The 17,404-nt window shown below is 35.7% G+C and overlaps 2 protein-coding genes across 2 annotated transcripts in view; both read left to right on the top strand.

The window, feature by feature from the left end:
• Positions 1-12,056, top strand: part of LOC145297900 (galactosylceramide sulfotransferase-like) — a 30,519-nt gene extending 18,463 nt beyond the window's left edge. Inside the window, exon 3 of the mRNA XM_080144236.1 lies at positions 10,773-12,056. Within this exon, the coding sequence (XP_080000362.1) occupies positions 10,773-11,900 (1,128 nt within the window). The 3' untranslated portion in view covers positions 11,901-12,056. The remainder of the gene's footprint in view (positions 1-10,772) is intronic.
• Positions 12,057-13,784: 1,728 nt separating this feature from the next.
• LOC145297498 (ataxin-10-like) overlaps positions 13,785-17,404 on the top strand; it is a 143,912-nt gene continuing 140,292 nt past the window's right edge. The window contains exon 1 of the mRNA XM_080143395.1: positions 13,785-14,291. Within this exon, the coding sequence (XP_079999521.1) occupies positions 14,146-14,291 (146 nt within the window). The 5' untranslated portion in view covers positions 13,785-14,145. The remainder of the gene's footprint in view (positions 14,292-17,404) is intronic.

Here is a 17,404-nt window from a genome sequence, read left to right on the forward strand (position 1 = left end):
TTCATTTTAGCTACCAGATCCTTGCCCTCTTTTGGAAAGTATATCACTAACTGATGACAAAACCATCATCCAAGAATACCTGGGTATATTATACAAGAAAGAATTTAAGGAGGTCAAATCTTGCCAAATAAAAAAATTGGGAAAATCTGGAAGCTAAGGACATACAACTCCATGTTCACCACTCACCAATAAGAGCTAGTATCAATAAAAGTAAAAATCAGCCAACTCTCTTTGAGGAATCATTGCTAAACAAAGGTCTCAACTCTGCTGCAACCATCAAGCGGATTCCATACTTAGATATGATAGCTGCAATAAACCCAAGACACAAGGAGGTGAGTGAAGGTGAAAATTGAGACAAGCACAAGAATTCAAAACCACCAAAAGTTAACCTCTCATAAGAATAAATATTAGGTACACAGTCACTACACAAACAAAGGCAATGCTTGAATGTTAATGGATAGAGCAAAATATTCCAAGAAATTAGCAGATCTGGTGGTTACTGTAAATATTACTATTTATTACTAATTATTATTACTCTCTCTCTCTCTCTCTTTCTCTCACTCTCTCTCTCTCTCTCTCTCTCTCTATATATATATATATATATATATATGGTACTTTGCATAATTTGACCCGAATTCTCGTGAATTCCTGTCAAGCATGGATCGGGCAAGACCGGCAATCATCGGTGTCAGCCGAGCGTAGTTCAAATGTTGAAACGCTAACTCGACTTTTTATTTTATTTATTTAATTTTTTTTTCTGTTATGTTTTTAGTAATTTTTAAGGTGATATTAAGGGGGCGGGGGTGCCTTTTTATTTTTCTGATTAGTTACTTATTTATTATTTAAAAAAATATTTTTTTAATTAAATTTTTGGGAGTTTGATTAGTCAATGAAAAAGCGCTATCTAAATGGAAGCAGATAACTTCGAATTGGAAGAAAGCGACTAAACCAATAAAAAAAAAAAGCTGACAAATATATTTTCAAACTCGCCAAACAGAAAAATGACATGCAAGAAAATAAATCTATACATGTTAGAAAAAGAAATGAAAACATCGATGCAGACAATCTCATATTGTCCGGAGAAGAAATTGCTGTCCTAAAAAAATGAGGTTCAACAAGTGTAAACACAAATGTTTACTTAAAAAAAGATCGTGTGTAAAGCATGGTTTCTCCTGGAGATGTACAAATGGACAGTGCCACCAAAAGAACTTGGTTGAACAACAAGTCTTGAAAAAAAAAAAAAAAAAACAAGAAAAAAAAATAACGATTACAAAAAAGAAAAGAAAAGAAAAGAAAACAAAAACTTGTACTTATACCTAACAATTATACATATAAAAAAATCTTTTCTTGGAGAAAAGCAAACAAACTTTCTGTTGAACAATATTTTACAAAAAAAAAAAATTAAATACTAAAATGAAATGAACATATTATCATTTTTCAAGGTAGTTTCTTTTTTTGTTGTTATTTTTTATTATTTGTATTTGTATTTTTTCCGTTTTTTTTTTTTTTTGTTTTTTTTCATTAGTCTGCATCTGTTACGACAGCTGACATCGATAATTGACGGGAATTCACAAGAATCCGAGTCAAATTATGCAAGGGTACAACATATATATATATATATATATATATATATATATATATATATATATTAATTATTGTTTTTACTTATTGCTGTACATATTACCTATTATTTATAATTAACAGTTCCCATGTCATATTAAATTCTATACGAGGCCTACTTAGTAAGTGATTGTCTCGCAGCATATGTGCTGCTTATTTGAGACGTCTTACTCTTCACCATTTTCTCTGTCTATAATTTTTACTTTGTCCCATAATGGTAGATGGTTTCCTTTTTCTCTCCAGATATGGTTAACTATACCCGATTTTTCAATATCTCCACATACTACGGCTTTCGATATTCTTCTAACCATACTTTTAGTGGGAAACATGACTCACCTTTGTATAGTTTTCCACATTTACATGGGATTTCATATACACAGTTCTTAGTCATGATTTTTTCTATAGGGGGCTTGACTCTCACAAACTTTTTTTCAGAGAGTTGAATCACTCCTGAATGCTGTCCTGATGTCATATGGATTACATATTGAAGTTTTACAGACAAGTCCTTCATGTATGATATACAAACAGTATTAAATTTCTGTCTTTTGGTGTCTGGTTCAGATTTCTTGGAGCTGATGTCATGTCTCTGGATAGTTGTTTCGGTGGAGGGTTTCTCTTAAACTGTTCATATCCTCTTGATATGCATTGCGGTTACTACATATTGCTTTTACTCAGTGTTGTAGGCAATGGACGATTATTTTCTTTACATTATATGGATGGTGGGAGTTGAAGTTTAGGTACTTTTCAGTGAAAGTTGGCTTTCGGTATACAGATGGCATAAACCCCTGACCAATGCGGGTAATCAGAAGATCTAGGAACAATAATTTGCTGATATGTTCTTTTACCTTTGTGAACTGTATAGTTGGATGGATAGAGTTCACATGGTTTAGTAACGTTTGAACATTTTCCTGATGGGGCCTGAGTATGAATGTGTCATTCTCATATTGCAGCCACATTATTGGCTTAAGTGATGTTGATCCTAACACCATTTCCTCAAAGTATTACATGTATGGATTGACAATGGTGATCCCATCGCCAGACCTTCTTCCTACTGATGTATATCAGATCCCATCATAAAGTATGTAGTTTCTACACAGAAGGTCAACATCTCCATTATATTGTCAATTGGAATGCAAGTGCGATCTTTGAGTAAGGCATCCGATGTCAGCTTATCCCGTACCACTGTCAGTGGGTACTTTTGTGAGTAGACTCACTACATCTAGACTCACCATCTGGTTGGAATGAATCGGAGAAATTTTTTTATTATTTCCATGAAGTGAGCTGAGTTCTTGACATATGAGGGAGATTTGCCGATGATTGGGTTGATTATATCTACCAGAAACCAGCTCAACAGATGGCATGCTGAACCTCGAGCACTGACAATGGGTCTTAATGGTAAGCCATATAGGTGTGGTAGCTTGCTGGAATGTTGTACTAGCTGTCTGTAAATTGTCAATTGGAATGCAAGTGCGTTTCTTCAGTGAGGCATCAGAAGTGTGGAATGAACCAGTAATATTAGAGCAGTAGATGACAGAGAGGTGGAGAGGCTGATGCCGAGATTGTGGTAAGGAATATGCCGCTGCGACTCGGAGTGATTGTGCTGAATAAGCTTTTTGCAGGAAATCAACGTGGTTGGTTGGTTGGTTGTTTTTGTTTTACGGCATATCAACCCTTTTCGGGTTATTTAATGCCGAATCCAAAGATTTTGAAGAAATTTTTTTTAATAGAATATATTTGTTGTTTTCACATCAGTTTCTATTTAACCCATAGTTGGGACCCTAACAGGTACTACCACTCCGGGTCAGAGTGGACCTGGGAGCAATGGTAATTAAAGGGTGGCTCCACACTCCCCAAAGCCCACAAGCTGGGGCCTCATCACTGGATATAGTTTAAGGTCATATCCAGGACCCCCATTGAGGGACTTTTACCCTCTGCAGGGGGGCAGTCGGCGTATTCTAATGCCCCACCGACAGGGCCAAATCGACGTGGTACTAGGCCTAGATGTGATAGACCGACTGTGAAGAGCTACAATTGCTAAAGATCAGGTGAAGTTTGGCAACCAGTTAGTAGCGAAAATGATGTGCAACCAGTAGCAATACTATTCAACTGACGAAAGTCAGGCCATGTCAGATTGAGGATAAAGATTTTCGAGCCTATTTTGATGGTGACAAGTGAATGGTAGAGTGGAACCACCTGTATTGACGAACTGAGTTAATTGCTACAAAAGCACACTAAAAGGAGAGGTAGGGTCACAGTTTGAGAAGGAAGTTGAAAGGTAGATTGATGAAGAAATCTTAATACCATGGTCAGGGAAGGTTGAAAGAATTCTGATATTCCTTGCTGTGGTTCAACCTACCAAGAAGAAGAAAGTCAGGCCAGTGTTGGATTTCCAGGAACAAATATATGACTTGTCACACCAAAGATGGAATTGACATGTATGGAGAAATTGTGAGAGAGTGGAGGAGAATGGAACAGAAAACTAAAATCGTGGACTTAAAGTCGGCCTACCTTCAAATTCATGGCGATATTAATTGGTCCAGTATAAAGATCGGCTCTATTGTTTGACCAGATTAGGATTTGGTGTGAATTCTGCACCCAAAATTATGACAAGAGTGTGTTGACCAAAGATGATGCGATTAAGAGGGTCACCTGCTCTTATATCGAATGAGACTGAAGTGATGACGGAGACAGCTAAACTATCCAAATCATTGAAAAACGGAATGGCTTTGGGATGGAGATTGCAATGGCATAAGGCAGAAAGGTTGATGTCCGAATGAGGAAACAAGACCCCTGAAGCCAAGGATGGCCTAATCAACAGAGAATTTTTTTCGATATGCAGAAGATTGGTTGGCCATTACTCTGTAGTCAGATAGTTGTGAACTGCATGCAGTTTTATCAAAAGGCAGATCGGTATGAACCTATGAGAAGACACAATTGACCAAGAAGTGCTGCTCATGATACAGGATGTCATTGCGAAAGTGAAAAACAAGGACCCTGTAAAAAGAGAATAGTATATAAAAGAGAGCCATATGAAGCGATGCTAGCAGTCTGGTATACTTAGAAATAGGAGGTGTAACTGGCGAACTACTTTGCTGCAAAAAAAAGATGATAGCAGCCATATCAGAGTTGCAGAGCTCGACGCTGTGATGAAGTGCATTAATCTGACTTTAAAATGGGACCTACAGGTAGTGGATGTTAGAACAGACTCAGCGACAGTAGCATCATGGGTCGTATCAGAGGTGTCAGGTGATTATCAGATCAAGACAAGAGGGGCAGTGGAGATGCTTATCAAACGTCGCCTTGGAACACTGGGAGACTTGATCCAAGAATTCAGTCTGAAGGTAACTGTCACCTTGGTCCCATCACAGAAAATAAAGTGGACGGCTAACTAGAGTAAAGAAAGCTAAGCTAAAGGAAAAGAAAGATATGGCCTTGGTGTGCTGTGCAGTAGAGCAACTAAAGGATCTGCATAAGATGCATCATTTTGGAAAGGAACAAACTCTATATCTAGCAAGAAAAGTGAATCCGCACATCAAGATGGAAGATGTTCAAGAGATAGTAAAGCAATGTAGGGAATATCAATCAATTGACCCTCCGTCAGCTCAACACAAAAAAGGGGAATTGCATGTTGCAGAAAATTGGCAGTGACTAGCCATTGATATCGTGCATTATTAACATTAACTGTATCTGACTATGATTGACTGTGGGCCTGGGAGGATAGCAATATGGCAAGAAATCAGAACGGAAACAGGTAAAGAGAGTTGTTGAGGAGGTATTTATGGAAAGGAAGCCAGTGAAAGAAGTTTTGGTGGATAATGGCATGTCTTTCTATTCGGAAGTTTTTAGAAAGCTATGTGCGAAGTGTTAAGCAATATTTTAGAGTTGCATACTGGACGAGTGACAATAGAATCATAAAAAGGCACCATCACACTATAAAACCTGTGGCATCAAGAAGTCCACTTTCACCCCAAGAAGCTGTATTTTGGTATAATATGGAACTGAATGCTAACCAAGATTAAACATCAGTGCCGCATTGATATGTTTTTACATATGAATGGCGACATCCACTGGCTGTCACAGAGAAAGTGAAACAAGCACAAGCAGAAAATCACGGCTGCTGAAGAAGTGTGGGTGAAGCCACCCAATTCTCATTGTACAAACCGGCTGGAGAAGAGGTACTATAACTGAAGTGCTCTCCAAGAACAAAGTGGCAGTTGACGGAATGCCACATCACATCTTAGACATGCAGAGAGTTTCCTTGCCAGCAGGGGAGGAGGTTGATGAAGTTCTGCAAGAAGAACTGATACAACGGTCACACCATGAATAAAGACGCCCAACATGAATGGTGACCTATGAAACCAATTATTGATCCTAAAGATGAAGGGAGCGTGTGATTAAAAATTAGAATAAACCTGTTTGTGTGCAATCTGTGGAGTGCTGTGTAGACAAGAAGAAAAATAATGTTTTTAAAAATGTCCGCCTTTCTCTTTGTAATGTTCGTAATGTTGTCACATGGCATGCAAATGAGATGTTTTTGGTTGAATATAAAAAGCCTGATTTTTCAGAGACAAAATCATTATTGATTTGGATGTCAGAGGAGCAAGTTTTGATAAAAGAACATCGAGATTTGAAATTGGTTTTGACAGCAGAACGTCAAGATTCGGAGAAGTGTGGTTTTGACAGCAGTGTGCTAGTTAACATTTTTTAACCACAATTATTATATCATTGTCACTGTGCAGGGACTTGATAGCCAATACTTCTTCCTTTGAGAGGATCAGTTTTGGAAGTTTCGAATTTTTGAGTGCTCGTTTCACTTTCCAGCTTAATTCATCTCCTTGTGCTTTGGGTTTATTCAAAGCTGTCTCCTCTATTGGAGCTATCATATCTAAGTATAGAATTCGCTTTATGATTGTGGTGAAGTTGAGGCCTTTGTTTAGCACTGGTTCCTCAGAAGGAGTTAGCTGATGTTTACTTTGGTTGACAATGGCTCTTATTGGTGAATGGTGGACATGGAATCTTGCATCCTTAGCTTTTAGATTTTCCAATGTCTTTATTTGGCAAGATTTTACCTCCCTAAATTCTTTCTTATAAAATATGTTCAAGTATTCTTGGATACGGGTTTTGTCATCAGTCCAAGATATACTTTTCAAGTAGGGAGCGAGCTCATTTTGTAATTTTGGTCTGTAATTAATGTTACAAATGACCAACATCTAAAATTTCAAGTGTTTAGACCCAAAATTGGCAGAGGAGTTTGGTAGAATCTGCAAAGGTCAACTCTTTCAACTTCGACCTTTTGGCAGCGAAATTTTCGCTCAAAACTGATTAAAATGCTTGCCGCATGTCCGAATACCTATTATGTAAAAAATTTCACATGTTTACACTCAAAATTTGCTGAGTAGTTTGCTAGAGAGCAAAAGTCAAATCTTTTGAACTTTGTTCCCCTTGGCAGCTCAAATTTTTGGCCCAAACCGATTAAAAATCTTGCCCTATGTCTGTATACTCTTTATGTAAAATTTCAAATGTTTAAACCAGAAATTGGCTGAGTAATTTGGTCAATTTTTTTAAAATTTGATTTCAATTTTGACCCCTTAACATTCATTGTTTTGGTCTCAAATCAAATTAAAACGTTTGACCCATGTCCAAGTAACCTACATTTCATTATTAAAGTTATTAGACCCAAAATTGGCAGAGGAGTTTGGTAGAGTTTTCAAAGGTCAAATCGTTGAACTTTGACTCCTTCACAGCCAAATTTCTGGTCGAAAACTGATGATTTCAAAGATTTTCCCAAATCTCAATACCCCTTATGTCAAATCTCGAGTCTGTAGACTGAAAATTGACAGAATAATTTGGTAGGGAAATGTACACACACAGACAATTTCACTTTTATAGATATATAGATAAGAAAATCAAATTTCATGACTTAACTAGCATGAGTGCCCAGCATTGCCCGGGTGTTTGGAGGTGTGTGTTGCGCAAAAAAAAAAAAAAAAAGTGGTAGTAGGAAGGCAGGCTTGAACCTGTACCGTGAACGAGGAAAAAAACGGGGAAAAAACGTGACGTCTTTGCTGTTACGACCACCGCCAAACCGAAAATGACATAGAGCTACAAAGATGGGAGTGGTACACTTAAAACAAGCGATTTTTTGTGTACTAGAATTTATTTTTTTACATAGACACCCCCATTCTCAATGCGCTTTTGCCAAGAATTCAGTGACGCATCTCTGCTTTTGATACACGTCCACAATAGGGGTGCCTTTCTTAAAGTCTTACACCGTCAATATCTGCGACAGAGGGATAAAACTTTATGGTCATGAATGTATAAGTCTGTCTGTCTGTGTACATTTCCCTACACAATAACTCTGTCAATTTCCAGTCTATAGACTCGAAATTTGATATACAGGTTATATGGAGATTTGGGAAAATCTATGTAATCTATTTTCGGCCAGAAATTTGGCTGTTAATGGATCAAAATTCAATGATTTGACCTTTGAGAACTCGACCAAACTCCTCCGTCAATTTTGGGTATAAACAATTGAAATTTTAGATATAGGTTCCTTGGACATTGATCTAACTTAATAACTTGATTTGAGCCCAAAACAATAAATGTTAACGGGTCATAATAGGGGTCAAAGTTAAAAAAAAATTGACCTCTGCGATCTCTACCAAATTACTCAGACAATTTCTGGCATAAACATTTGAAATTTTACATAAAGGATATTCAGAGATAGGCAAGCTTTTTAATCAGTTTGGTTCAAGAATTTGAGCTACTAATATATAAATGTATGTATGCATGTTTGCATGTCTGCCTAAAACTTCCGACAGAGGCGATGGATTTTCACAAGGTCAGTATCGTTTTGAAGCTTGATCCTTCAGACGACAAATACCGAAAAATTGGCTAAAAACATCAATATCTTCACCCTCAACAGGGCACTTTTCTACAGGAAGGGGTTGCTTTTTTCACCGATATTTTCAAAAGTCATCCCCTCTTTTTAATTGTCTAGCCTTAATTTAAACTGATGTCACTTCCAGTTTGGTGGTGTTCGTAACAGCAAAGACATCACTTTTTTTCCCCGTTCTTTTCCTTATGAATGTTAAGGGGTAAAAATTTAAAAAATTGACCTCTGCAGCCTCTACCAAATTACTCAGCCAATTTTTGGTCTAAACATTTGAAATTTTATATAAAGGGTATTCAGACATAGGGCAAGATTTTTAATCGGTTTGGGCCAAAAATTTGAGCTGTCAAGGCGGGCAAAGTTAAAAAGATTTGACCTTTGCTCTCTAGCAAACTACTCAGCAAATTTGGGTCTAAACATTTGAAATTTTTACATAATAGGTATTCGGACATGCGGCAAGCATTTTAATCAGTTTTGAGCGAAAATTTCGCTGCCAAAAGGTCGAAGTTGAAAGAGTTGACCTTTGCAGATTCTACCAAACTCCTCTGCCAATTTTGGGTCTAAACACTTGAAAATGTAGATGTAGGTAACTTGGACATGGATCAAACTTTTTATTTTGATTTGAAACCAAAACACTAAATGTTAAGAGGTTAAAATTGGAGTCAAAGTTAAAACAAATTACCTCTGCAGTCTCTAACAAATTACTCAGACAATTTTTGGTCTAAGCATTTAAAATTTTACATAAAGTGAATTCAGACATAAGGCAAGCTTTTTAATCGGATTTTGGCCAAAAATTTGACTGCCAAGGGGTCAAAGTTTAAAAGATTTGACCTTTGCAATCTCTAACAAACTATTACGCCAATTTTGGGTGTAAACATTTGAAATTTTGCATAAAAGGTATTCAAACATGTGGCAAGCTTTTTACTCAGTTTTTGGGTGAAAATCTGGCTGCCAAGAGCTCAAAGTTGAAAGAGTTGACCTTTGCAGACTCTACCAAACTCCACCGCACATTTTGGGCCTAAACACTTGAAAATTTAGATGTAGGTTACCTGGACATGAGTCAAACTTTTTAATATATATATATATATATATATATATATATATATATATATATATATATGCACATAAAGTTATGAACAGTACATAGGGCCTGAATTGCTAGTTAGTATAGTAATCATTAGTAGTGGAAATTTGGTAAATTGATTACTTAAGGAGACAGTTCATAAAGAATTTGTTTACTTTGAACTTGAAGACTACCAAATAGAAAGCAGGCAAATGGAAGAGAGTTCCACAGGCGTGCAGTTCTAAGAAAGAAACTTTGTTCATGGAATATACGTTTAGGTTTAGGCACAGATAAAGAGTGGGGGAAATTATTGACAGTGTTTTTCATGAAAGTCAGGCAAAGGGGGACCATAGATTGGAGTTAAGACGAGCACTTGCCATGAAAATAACAATAAAGCAGAGACAAGCTCGTAGCGTCTCTTATGTGGGAAAGTGGTTGCAGGGAAGAGAAAAGGGCATCCCCCACTAAGCTACAAAGTTTATTCTGAACTTTGTCAAAGCAGGATATGCTGTTTTTAGCAGCTCCTACTCAGATGTGGCAGCAGTACTCCATCCTTGAACGTTCCTGACTTTTATATAGATAGAGAATTACATTATCAGTGAGAAATCTAATGGAGCAGTAGAAGGACCCCCACCATTTTTCCAGTGACCTTGGCAACAGATTTGATGCATGTGTTCCATTTCAGATCAGGAGTAAAAGTCAAGCTCAGAAACTTGTCAAAACATGGAGCCTTCCTAAGACGAGAACGATTCATTTTAATTGATGCCACATGGGGATCAGAGCGTTGATGATGTAAAGATAGAAGCTTGGTTTTAGATGCATTAAAAGTAACCAGCTATCTCTTTCCCCATTGTACAATGTGCTCAAGATTCGAGGAGAGAGAATCAGAGAGAATTTGGTCATTTACGACCTTTAATGTGCTGCCATAGATGGTAGTGTTGTCAGCATAAATGTCTATGAATGATCTTAGGATGTGATTTGGAAGTTTTTTTATTATAGGGAATTCTAGAGAAGTGTAGAATAAAAAGTTTTAAAATGTTTAATATAAATTTCTGCAGTCATTTTATTATGTATGGAGATAACTCGTATAATTTTATTATGTACAGAGATAAAATGCCTAATTTTATAATAAAACGCTTAATATAACATCTTTTAAAATGTAACCTGTTTTATACTTTCAATGTCTTCTTTACACAGGTGCACAAAACTGGAAGTACCTCGGTAATGAACATTCTTCAACGTTACGGTCTGTCGAAAAATCTGACCTTCATCCTTCCTTTGGTAAACAATTACCTCGGTAAACATACTACTCTTCGCCTATCACCAAATACCCTAGTTCCACATGACAACAGGGCCATCAATATACTTTGCAATCACGTTATGTACAATCAGACAGCATTTCGTGCAGTTCTAAATGGGCGGAGAGTGGTCGATGGAAGCAAGGTAGAAAAAGCTAGACTGTCTTGCAACCAGAATTTCGCAATCAAAGGGAGACGATGCGGCTCGAAAATTGACATAAACCAAACTACAATCAATATTAACGATTATACCTTATTCACAATGATACGTCGGCCTTTGACTCAAGTTATTTCAGCTGCCTATTATTATAATTTGTTCCCAGATATTTCGGCTGATAATCTAATGGAGTCCATTTTACGCAGGCCATCACTCTTCACAAACAATCGAATGTCCTTCGATCTTGGCTTGTCTTTGTCTCATTTTCACAATTCGACCAAAGTTCAAGAGTTTATAAAGAACATCGATGCTGACTTTGATATTGTCTTACTCATGGAATATTTCGACGAGTCTATGGTGCTGCTAAGACGTTATCTTTGTTGGCAGATATCCGATATTCTCTATATAAAAAGAAACAATGGCCTACACCGACCCCGAATCAAGGTGAGCAACGAACAGCATGAACGATTCTGCAAAGACAGGGCATCAGCTGATTGCACCCTCTATGATTATTTCCGTCCACGGTTCTGGAGCGCTGTATATGCCCAAGGACCGGATTTCTTTAACGAGGTCCACCACTATCGATCTTTGCTATCGTTGGTACGAGACCATTGTTTTTATATCCAGGATCAGCAGTTTGATCCCAAGCAGAATTGTGGATTTGATCAGGATGGCCTGAACCAAAGCAATGGGGTTGGGAATTACTTGAACCAAAGCAAGGGAATCGAGAAAAACAACGACAATTGTTTAAGAATTGCAGCCAGTAAGTGGCACAGCGAGTTTACCATCGGCACTAAAGAATGCAACATAATGACAATGGATGAACTTCCGTTGGTTGATCATATACGGAAGTTACAATATGGCAGATAGAAGCAAATAAAATAAAAGCTTCAAAAGCTTTTTATTGAATGGAGCAGGCGATCCAATCGTATCACACATCTATTACTGTGCCATCTCCAATATTGATTATCCAACTTAAGGATTTCAAAAATTCTGATTACATGTTCACTTGTTTGCAAGGAGACAGTTTTCCTTTCCTTGTGCTCTAGAATTTATTTTTCTACATAGTCATCACCATTCTCAAAGCATTTTGCCAGGAATTCAATAATGCATCTCTGCTGCTGATGCACGTCCATGACAGGGGTTGCTTTCTTAGAGTCTCACACCGTCAATATCTTCAACAGAGAGAGGAAACTTTTCAGGTCATGAATGCATCATAAGTTCGGTCATCATAATAGTGCAATTTGCAATCTGCTCTGATCCATTTCGGTGGAATAAACTAGGAGGCGTTACTTTTGTAACGTCCGTCATATATTACATTTCAAGGTTGACATACATACTATTTTTAGAACTGTGTTCTAGACGTTAATTTAAACTCTGAAATATATTTAATTAGTCAAGTTATTATTGTAGAATAAGTTTTATAATGATATTTTACGAGGTGTCTAAAATAAGTTTCCAGACTTTTTTTTCGTTTGGGCACTTTTATTGATGGTACACACATGAAACTCTAGTCCCCTTTAAAGTTGTTGGAATGGTAAAAGTGCATTGCATCTGGAGGAGATTACTTCGAAGAGGACTAGAGTTTCATAAAACTTTTACATTAATTTGCTTTTACTACTAGAACTACTACTACTACTACCACCACCACCACCACAACTATGAACGACGATCTTCGCCTGAAGATAACTGCTGGCCAACCGGCGACATCCAAAGAACTTCCAACTCTTCTTTTTTCGTACTGTTCAACTTTTTGCCGCCGAAATAAACCTTTTGTTTCGTAAAAAGAGGATTTATTTTTATTTGTGTGTGTGTGTGTGGAAATCGCGCCAGACAAAACATGTAGTCACTTGATGTAATGCTTTAAGTAGCTAAAATAAAAAAAACTATTTCAAGGTCAAAAACTTGCCAACAATAAGTGTTATATGGAATAGATTGTGATCCATAAAATAGCAATTCTTTCTTCCCTCATTGTCAGAAATATCGATCCTGGAATGTGAGGACTAAAGGACAAAATAAGAGAAGCAAGAATTATGCAGCTGCCGAAAATAAACACAAGACCCACTTTTTACTCTAATTACCTAATCCATTTTCTATTTTTCTCTCCGTGCGATTCCTAATCAATTTCCAAAAGTGCAATCTCGCAACCCGCTCTTCAATCATTCCTATTTTCCACCCTTGTGTAACATCTTCCAGCTGTTGGTGGAGGGGGGTAGAAATAAATATTCATTTAAGATAAACAAAAACTTCATCCAAAAGCGAAAGGGTCTACAATAATGGTGGAACATTTTTAAATAGATAAACCTCGATTGCCAATTTCTGATTTCAAAAACGTCAACCATCACCAAATGGATACTTTCTATTTCACCCACCAATTTTGGTGGAGTGGAGTGGAAGTTTGTTTTTGTACTGAAAGATCGAAGTTTAAAATCCATTTCAACAAACGTTGTTTTCTTTGTTTGAAGAGTTCCACTCTGCTAAAGTATGCAGTAATTATGGTGGTGAAAAAAAAAAGACACATAATATTATTATCATCAAAAGAATTATACATCAAATAAAACAAAGAATGAATCGCTAGTGATTATTTCATCATGGTTTATGTAAGGGTCAAACATGAAAGAATATATATAAAAGAATAATAATAAAAATCTATTTCGTAGACATTGTTTATATGCGTAACTAGAATCACACGTGTTTTCTGTGAGTAATGTCCGTTTCATGTAGTATATTTACCTTCCAGTAGTGGAGAGTTCCACAAAGCACGCGTTTTCTCACTGTTGCTCATCACTTAGTCATAATATTGAATAACTTGAGAAATAATATGTCTTAACAACTTGCATATAAATTCAAGTTTAAACAGTATAAGGCAGTTTTTTTTTCATCGGCTGAGGAAGGAATATATATAATAATTTGCTAATTTTATTGAAAAAAAAGAAAAAAAAATTCTGCTTGGAGTACATTTAAAGGCAAGCAGAAAAAAAAGAGATAGTTTTGTTCGAGGTGATATAATATATATATATATTTTTTTTTTTGTGTGCATTGAAAGTTTTGTAAATTAAAACAAAGAAAAGAAACAGGGGGGAAATATTTTTTCCGTCTACAAAAGTCGACTGAGATGGCGAGTAGCGGTGGAGAGGATAAGTTGCAGTCATTGTCGTGCGAGTTGGATGGCGAACTTAAGAAGAAAAATCCCGATTGGAATAAGGCTGTGGAAATATTGAAAGAAATTGTCCAAATATTTAAAACTGCCGACAACTCCAGGTATGTTTATCTTTTTATTAGAAAAGTAATATATCCTTAGGATCTATCGCTATTTTCACGAATGTTTTTTGAGGGGAAGGTATGAACCAAATATCTCCTGTTATGGATTAAAGAGGTAAGAGTGATATTGACTAATAAAGAAACAATAAAAATAAATAAATAAATAAACAAAATAAAAAACAAAACACAGGTGCTTGTTAAGTTAGTTGGCACATGTCGTTTTAACAAAAAAAACAATATTACGCATTTAATTGTCGAGTCGAAAATATTAATAGATCAAAAAATTACGAAAATTCATCAAGTAGCACAGGCAGTCAGGCACAAGTCCTATAGCTATAGACAACAAATATTACACGACATGAACAAATAATCTAAAATATTCGTTTCGAGTTATGTCCCCTCTTCAGTCTACTTTATAATGTCTAGGAAAAAAATTACTTTTAACTATAAATAACTTGATACGCGATGAATTTTCGTAATTTTTAGATATATTACTACTTTCGACATGCCAATCAAGTAATTTTTTTGTTTAAAACGACATATTAAAAAAGAAAATCAATCTATCGACTCTATCTTAACAAGCACTCCAAAAACACAAAGCACAAAAACAAAACAAGTTAATTTGATATTATTTTACGATCAAACCCAACCTCTCCATGTTAAGAACGGCTTTCGGAATAAACATCTTCAAACTCGAAACAAGTTTTTAACAGGGGAGGGGGTGTTATACTACAATGGGTTAGGTCGTAAAAAAATACCGTTAATTTATCTAAAACTAGTCGTATCCATCCGACGTTGGCCGGGAGACTTTTTACTTTTATAAAGATGAAGAAATTAAATATATGGTATATTCCTCGGGATATTGCGGTAAAGGTGCAGCAAACTGCAGTATCTATCCACCCTAAAAAAAATCCTTTAAAATGACCACTGTTATAGGTTTTCGGGGAAGTTGAAAACGAAAATAACAACAATCAATGGCCACCACTTGTAACATAAAGAATTACACTGCTTAATATCCGGAAAACTACTTATTTGTGGAAAATTTAAATGCCATATTTTACGTTAAAAGTGGTGGCCATTGTTGTGCGCGCATATTACATAAAGTGGGTGTTCCCGTTAAATTAATACAGAAAAGTGATCCCCCACTTGTAGAAACTATAACTTCTTCACATCTTGGAAACTACTAGTTTCCTGGAATTTTGGTTTTGTTTTTAACACCCACGAATACCTGATAGTGGTCATTTTAAAGAATTTGGGGGTGGCGGTGGAAAGATGCTACCTTTACCAAAATGTCTCGAGGAATATGCCGGAATGCCATATATATATATATTTATAATTACATTTTCACCCCATACAAGGCAAATTGCCACTTTGGTGTAGGGGGCTACTATCAGGGGCAACAACTACTGGGGTACTATGTAGGGATTTGGACAGCAAGATGTCGGTTCACGTTACACTTGAACTTCTGCACGTCAGTACTGTTGGCGAAGCAGGGACCTGGAATGGAATTCCAGAGTCTAGCGGTTCTGGGGAAGAAACTATTGGAGTAAAAAGATCTTTTACATCTAGGGATCCCTACAGTGTGGGGGTGGGATTTAGCAGCCTGTCGGGTTTGTCGAGGGTGCTCACGTCGTGGGGGCACAAGTGATTGCAGTTCGTCAGAGCATTCACCACCAAAATACTTGTAGAAAAGGCAGAGGGATGCAACAATGATATATATTAGTAAAACTGGTAATTAGTAAAAACTTGAAAAGAGTGCTCAATACTATTGCAGAGTAAATATATGTTTTTTTATTTTATTATTACTGTTTTAAGAAGACTTCTGTGAGCCCTGACGAGGCTGTTAGATCGTAAACATGGTCCAACATCTGAAACATATGTAGCCAAACAGATAAAACGGTAATAAAAAAAATAAAACATATATATCATTAGGTACTCATGCACTTATTGATCCGTGCTGAAATAATAACGTTATTTAAAAAGCCATTCTTAACATGGGGAGGGTGCTTTGTACCTATTTTATACTTTAACCTTACAATTGAATAAAAAAAACATATAAAACTTTAATTAAACTTGGAAACACGATTTAAAAAAATAGCGCGGATCAGTAAGTGCATTATGATAATAAAAAAAAATAGACATAAATCAATATTACGTTAAAAAAGGCACTTCTGCAGGACAGTGACATATTAGCAACAGAGACGAGTTATCGACCCCTGTTCTTCGAAAGAGAATTAACATCTAGCGGCCATTATGTTAACCGCAAACATAAACAACATAACATAAACGCAAAAATATATAATAAAATAAATAACACAAAAATATGAAAATCGAAACATTTATTGAATATAAAAAATGTATCAAAATATAATTTTAATGTATTAATACAATTTCTTTTCAATGAGTGATTCATAACTGAAAATAAAATAATAAATATAATAAAAACCTGAAACATTTATTTATTTAGAATTATTTTTTTACGGTAGGGTTGTATAAAAATGTAGCAAAATATAATTTTAGTTTGCTTGCACTTTTAGAAAAGGAAGAGTTATCGGCCCCTGTTCTTTAGCTAACAAGTGACATCTGTCGGTGGTTCTTGAAACTAAAATACACACATTCACCTCATGTCATTGACATGCAGAAGTGCCAAAAAAAAATCAACGTTTTTTTCTCAATAAAATATACCATAATAGGCACGGTAAAAAAAAAAAGAAAAGAAAATTTTTTTTTTTTTTTTTTTTTTTTTTTTTTTTTTTTTAACGAATTAAAATCCATTATTTTTAAGTAATTTTTTTTCCAGAAAAATAAAAGCTTGAATTATATCATCTGAAAAGCAGAATAATATAAAACTTTTTCTATTTTTAATAGAATTTTAAAATTTAAATTTTCCCAAAAAGCACCATTCACCACCATTTTTATCTCGATGAATAACACATTTAAATTTTTTATAAAAAGGTTTTTGAATCAATTATTAATATTTTCTGTCTAAATAAGATTTAGGATGATTTGCAATAAGAATATGCAAAAATATTATAACATAAATACCTGAATTTCAAATAATTCCATCCTTTATGTCCTTTTCTAGATTTCATGTGGCAAAAATAAAAATTCCA

Source organism: Euprymna scolopes, chromosome 18 (assembly GCF_053919585.1).
Source record: "Euprymna scolopes isolate OS-2025 chromosome 18, ASM5391958v1, whole genome shotgun sequence".
Lineage (NCBI taxonomy): Eukaryota > Metazoa > Mollusca > Cephalopoda > Sepiida > Sepiolidae > Euprymna > Euprymna scolopes.